The sequence below is a fragment of the Sus scrofa genome, chromosome 6, assembly GCF_054392235.1.
Source record: "Sus scrofa isolate SSC_HxYL_T2T_F1_AM1 chromosome 6, Sscrofa_HxYL_maternal_Yorkshire_Landrace_v2.0, whole genome shotgun sequence".
In the NCBI taxonomy this organism is placed as follows: Eukaryota; Metazoa; Chordata; class Mammalia; order Artiodactyla; family Suidae; genus Sus; species Sus scrofa.
The window spans coordinates 66,346,733-66,352,732 of NC_139388.1; the positions used below are offsets into that span (position 1 = coordinate 66,346,733).

At 46.0% G+C, this 6,000-nt stretch overlaps 1 protein-coding gene across 3 annotated transcripts in view; it reads left to right on the forward strand.

The window, feature by feature from the left end:
* Positions 1–4,918, forward strand: part of LOC146402511 (uncharacterized) — a 34,631-nt gene extending 29,713 nt beyond the window's left edge. For all 3 annotated transcript variants that reach the window (XM_084962388.1, XM_084962387.1, XM_084962386.1), the window contains one exon: positions 2,944–4,918. In XM_084962388.1, the coding sequence (XP_084818514.1) occupies positions 3,003–4,316 (1,314 nt within the window). In that variant the 5' untranslated portion in view covers positions 2,944–3,002 and the 3' untranslated portion in view covers positions 4,317–4,918. The remainder of the gene's footprint in view (positions 1–2,943) is intronic.
* Positions 4,919–6,000: the final 1,082 nt, after the last annotated feature.

Consider the following 6,000-nt stretch of genomic DNA (forward strand, 5'->3'; position numbering starts at 1 on the left):
CGCCATAAGTTTTTGCTTCTTCAGTTTCTTCGGGATATCTTTTTCTTCTGTGCAACCTCTTCTTCTGTTTTAGGAACAGTCTGCTCTTTTTCAGTAAGGACCATTTCATTGTGGCAGGGAGATCCCATGTAAGGGTTGATCCGACCATGCACTTTGTAAGTTCTGTGCTTCATCTTGGGGGCTTTGTTCACGTGGATGTGTTCAACGACCAGAGAATTTACATCTAAGCCTTTAAGTTCAGCATTACTCTGCATTTTTAAGCATGTGCAATAAAAATCCAGCACTTTTGGGGCCACTAACCCTGTGTCCAGCCGCACTGTTTGGCCTGGGCACACCTACCAACTCCACCATTGTAACAACAGACTGGCACACTTTGCTTCTGTAGAGGGACATCCTTCAGATCCTTGGTGGCTTATCAAAAATGCATACCCTTAATGGCCTGGGCAGTTTCACGAGTGTTCTTAAAAGAGCACATGAAGATTTGAACCTCTTGATTTGCATGATTTTGTGGGGGTTTCTGGGTGGAGTTAATAGCAAACCATTTTTAGAGGTCACCTTAGGCCGTTTACGGAAAAGCCATGATTTCTTCAAATATATTTTCAATCCCCTTCTCTTTTTCTTCTCTGTCTGGAATCCCTATTGTGTGTAGATTGGCCCACATAGTATTATCCCATAGATCTCATATTGCTTTCATGTTTTGTCATTTGGTTTTCTGTCTGCTGTCCTGATTGGGTGATTTTCATTATTCTATGTTCCAAGTCACTGATATGTTCCTCTGCACTATTCATTCTGCTCTTTAGAGCTTTTGTGTGTGTGTGTGTCTTTTTAGGGCCACACCTGTGGCATGTGGAGGTTTCCGGGCTAGGGGTCGAATTGGAGCTACAGCTGCTGGCCTGTGCCACAGCCACAGTAATGCCAGATCCGAACCACATCTGTGACCTACACCACAGCTCACGGCAATGCCGGATCCTTAACCCACTGAGCGAGGCCAGGGATCAAACCCCCAACCTCATGGTTCCTAGTCGGGTTTGTTTCTGCTGCGCCAAGATGGGAACTCCTCTTTAGTGCCTTTAACTCAGCTTGTATCTCTGCAAATGAATTTTTGAATTTTTCTTGGTTCCCCCTTGTATTTTCTAGTTCCTTTCTGAAGTTACGTACTTTACTGTTTATACCCACTCTTAATTCCTTCATATTCTCCTTAATCCCTGCAGTATTTTCACTGTCCCCTTTTTGAACTTTGTGTCTGTTAGAATGCAGAGATCTGTTTCATTGTTTGCTTCTTCAGGTGAATGCTCTTCTTTTAAATGGGAAGGGTTCCTGAGCGTCTTTATTTTGCTTATATTTTTCTTATTCCGTGAATTCAGGAAAAACTACAGTAGTCTTTGAGGGCTATTTATATGCGTGAGCACCCCTGGGTATTTTGTGAGAGCTTACTTTTTATTTTTAAGGTGCCATGTGTGCTTCCAGGGAGATGGAGGCAATGGCCATGGCTAGTAGCTAGTGCCTGGTTTCTGGGCCCTTGACAGTAGCAAGGACCTATGGAAAGGTGGTGCAGGCTGCTCTAGTTGCCTGCACCCTGGCAAGTGGCAGCAGCAGGGCAGGTGCGTTCCCAGGGGAATGAGATCAACAATGGGTGGTGCTGCATTGCAGTGCCATTTTCTTTACCATCCTCTGAGGTACCTGGGGCTGCAGGTTGTACCTGTTCACAGATCCCTAGTGGTGGCCGGCCAGGCTTACCTCTTGTGTCTGAGATTACTGCTGTGGTTTGCCCCTGCTGCCTGTAGACCATGCAAGGGGTGCCTTGTGCTTAGCCCCCCACCTAGCCCACACAAGAGGGCCCTGTCGTCCATAGCCTTCGCATGTGGTACCTCACCCTTTAAGAGTGTGGGCAGGGAAAGATACTCCTATGGCTGTCTGCCCCTCCTCCTCTTTGCCCTCCAACAAATGGTGCCTTGCTTCTCTTCAGGCCCAGACCTCCTCCTGGGTTCCCTCAGCTGTGGTGCTTGGCTTCCCATTCTGTGGTGCACAACTCCTTAGCCCCTCAGGCTATCTGCACACAGCCAACCCTAGCCCTCACCCTGAAACTGACCTCTATATCTGAGTGTCAGTGCCCAGACCCGACCCAAGCATCTCAGGCCGTGCTGTCCAGGGCAGTGGTGCAGATGATCAATGCAGCTCTCATTCTGCTTTTCCTCTTCAGTCCAGCTTCTGCACTTTTCTCCTCGATTTTAAGGTCCGTCTGTCTGGACTGATCTCACTGTCAGTTACGTGGCTTCCCAGGGTGTGGGTTCTTTTCCTCTTTAAAGCTCCCTCTCAGGAGGGATTCTTTTTCTCTCTCTCTCAATTCCTTTTCTCTCTGTCTCTCTCTCTCTTTTTTTTCCCCTTTTGCTCTACCCAGTTATGTGGAGAGTTTCTTGCCCTTTTTCCTTTTTGGAGGTTTAAGGTCTTCTGCCAGTGTTCACTAGATGTTCTGTGCAAACCATTCTACATGAAGTTTTTTTTTTTTAATGCATTTGTGGGAGAAGGTGAGCACCACATCTTACTCTTCCACTATCTTGATCCTTCTCCACATATTCTTAAATAGTTCTTGAATACCAGCCACTCAGTTCCACCTGTATTTCCCTAGGCCTGGACTTCTGCATAGTATGTACATGTTTCTTGCTGACAGCTGTTCGCAGAGGGCCAAGTCAGTGATTCTGCCTCTCCTCCTCGTGTGGCATCTTATATTTGTTTTCTTTGTCCTGGAAAGTTACCCCTCTTTCTCAAGTGATCTTTAGAGGCTATACTGTAGAGCAACCCTCCCTTCAAAATAATGCCTCATCCTGAAAACATTCCCATGGATTCATTTTCTGGTTTGAATGTATGTGTATGACACACATGTTTGTGGGACTTCCTCTCCCACTAAAGTTAACATGCACTTTACTAGCATTCCTCTGCTTTCAGATTGTTGGTGTGGAGCACAGGGTGAGGAGGTACTTTCTGAGCAGAGCATTTCTGTGGGAATGTCACAGGTCAAGACTTCTCAGTCAGTTTCATCGACCCAGAAGACTCACCCCTGTGAGAAGTGTGTCTCAATTTTGAAAGACATTTTGCAGCTGACTGAGCTCCAAGCAACATATCCTGGGCAGAAATCATACTTTGGTGGGGGGTCCAGGGACTTCTGGTTAAATGAAAACCTTCACCAGTACCAAGAGCATAGCAGTGGAGAAAAAATCTTTAAAATGGACATGGACAGGGCCTCAATTGTGATGGGCTGCAGATTCTATATGTCAAGAAAGCCCCTTCCCTGTGGGGAGGGTGGAAAGAACTTTCTAGTTACCTTGGGCCTTCTTCAGCACCAGGCCACTCCCAACGGTGAAAAGCCACACAGCAACATTGAGTGTGGGGAGCCCTTAAACAGTGGAAAAAACCTTAGCAAGTGGATTGAGAGCAGGAAAATTTTTGGCAACACTCACACACTTCACCACCAGAGAGTCTGCACTGGAGAAGGTCTTGATGAGTGTAGCAAATGCAGATATGGATTTGTTCAGCACCAACAAATTCACATTGGAAAAAGGCCTTACGGGTGTAGTGAATGTGGAAAATTCTTTAGCCGCAAAACCCACCTCATTCGACACTGGAGAGTTCACACTGGAGCAAAGCCTTATGAGTGTGGTGAATGTTGGAGATCTTTTAGCCAGAAATCTGATCTCATTCAACACCAAAGAGTTCACACTGGAGAACGGCCTTATGCATGCTCTGAATGTGGGAAATCTTTTATCCAGAAATCCATCCTCATCAAACACCAGAGAGTACATACTAATGAAAGGCCTTATAAGTGCAGTGAATGTGGGAAATCGTTTAGGCAAAGTTCTGGCCTCCTTCAACACAAGACTGTTCACACTAGAGCAAGGCCTTATGAATGCACTGAATGTGGAAAGTCATTTAGCTGTAAAAACCACCTCATTCGACACTGGAAAGTTCACAGTGGAGTTAGGCCTTATGAGTGCACTGAATGTGGAAAATCTTTCAGTGAGAAGTCTGTTCTTAATCAGCACCAAAGAATTCATAGTAGAGAAAGGCCTTATGAGTGCAGTGGATGTGGGAAATCCTTTAGCCAGAAGTCTGTCCTCATTCAACACCAAAAAGTTCACACTGGAGAAAGGCCTTATCAATGTGGTAAATGTGAGAAATCCTTTAGCCGCAAAACCCACCTCATTCGACACAGGACAGTGCACACTGGAACAAGGCCTTATGAGTGCAGTGAATGTGGGAAATCCTTTACTCAGAGCTCTGGCCTTCTTCGACACAGGAGAGCTCACATGCAGGGAATGTAGGAAATTCTTTAGCTGCAAACATCAAAAAGTTCACACTGGGGAAAGGCCTTGTGTATGCAGGGAATGTGCCTTTCTCTTAGTATGATTGTGTTGGGGGAAAGGCTCTGTGAGAAACCCTCTTCCTGAATTGAATCTCATATCCAAATATTCACAGACTGGGGATTGATTCACCATAAATTTTGCATTATGTGGGACGTGTGTATAACCTGCCCAGGTACCTTGCCAGATAGATCTCTGCCAGTTTCATCCTACCTCTAGCATCTGGCAGGTCCTCAGTTGGCATCAGTCACTGCCCCAGTATGCTCAGTGCATCTGGCCTCTGCTCTCCCATTTGTTGGGGGAAATTGTGTCTTGAGCCTTGCGGGCTCTTCATCTTTTCTCTGACAAGTTAGGGCACAGGGCTAACCCTGTGTTGCTCCAGAGAAGGTGGTCTGAGTTCTGCTACTAGCCTGTAGGGAACTAGCTTTTCCAGGGACACACTTGGTCTCAGGTAGTGCTTGTGGTGAAGAGTTCCAACTTCCAAGTCACCAAACCAGAAATTGCCTCTTGCACATTGCTCTGGCTTATGCAATAATAAAGGCCTTTTTGTTTAAACACCTTAATCTTGGAAATCTATTCACTGTGTGGAGTGAATAGCACAATAGGACTGTCACCTTGAGGGGTAGATAACTTTTGTGGAGATCCAAACTTAGGGTGCCTCAGAGGGGACAGTTTGATGGCCTCATTTTCGCCTCCTGTGCATTATGGTCAAGACCTCCTCGGAAAGACTTTGTAGTTCGTAGTTTTTTGCCTGGATGCCAGAGATCTGTGGGTTCAAAGGTCTTCATGAGGAAGGGGCAGTCCACACCTAATGCTTCTGGAGACAGCATGGACTTGCTTTCTTGCTCAGGATAACACACAATGTCCAACTATTGAGGGGAATCTTAACCCCAGGTTTTTCAACCAAGTCATATGCTCTGATACTCAGAATTCAGTAGACTAGTGTCTGTAGTTGTAAGATTTCAGGAGCAGGGAAGACCACAATTGGTACAGAAACATTGGTCGATAGAGAGTGGAGGAGACTGCAGCAAACTGTGGAGTGTTCCTGTTCTAAAGATGCAACCAGAGTTCTCGTCATGGCACAGCAGAAATGAATCCGACTAGGAATCCAAGAGGTTGCGGGTTTGATCCCTGGCCTTGATCTGTGGTTTACAGATCCAGCATTGCCGTGAGCTGTGGTGTAGGTCGCAGATGTGCCTTGGATCTGGTGTTGCTGTGGCTGTGGGGTAGGCCAGCAGCTGCAGCTCTGGTTAGACCTCCTAGCCTGGGAACCTCCATATGCCTTGGGTGCGGCCATAAAAAGACAAAAAACAAAAAAATAAAGATACACCCACAGCAGTTCCCATCATGGCACAGTGGAAACGAATCTGACTAGGAACCATGAGGTTGTGGGTTTGATCCCTGGCCTTGCTCAGTGGGTTAAGGATCCAGCATTGCTGTAGCTGTGGTGGAGGCTGGCGGCTACAGCTCTGATTGGACCCCTAGATTGGGAACCTCCATGTGCCATGGGTAAGGCCCTAAAAATGCAAAGAAAAAAATTTATTATTTTCTTCTAAACATTTTTTTCTTTTTCTTTTTTTTTTTTAATTGTTATTTCCCCAATACCATCTTTTTTCCTTACTGTATAGTATGGTGACCCAGTTAC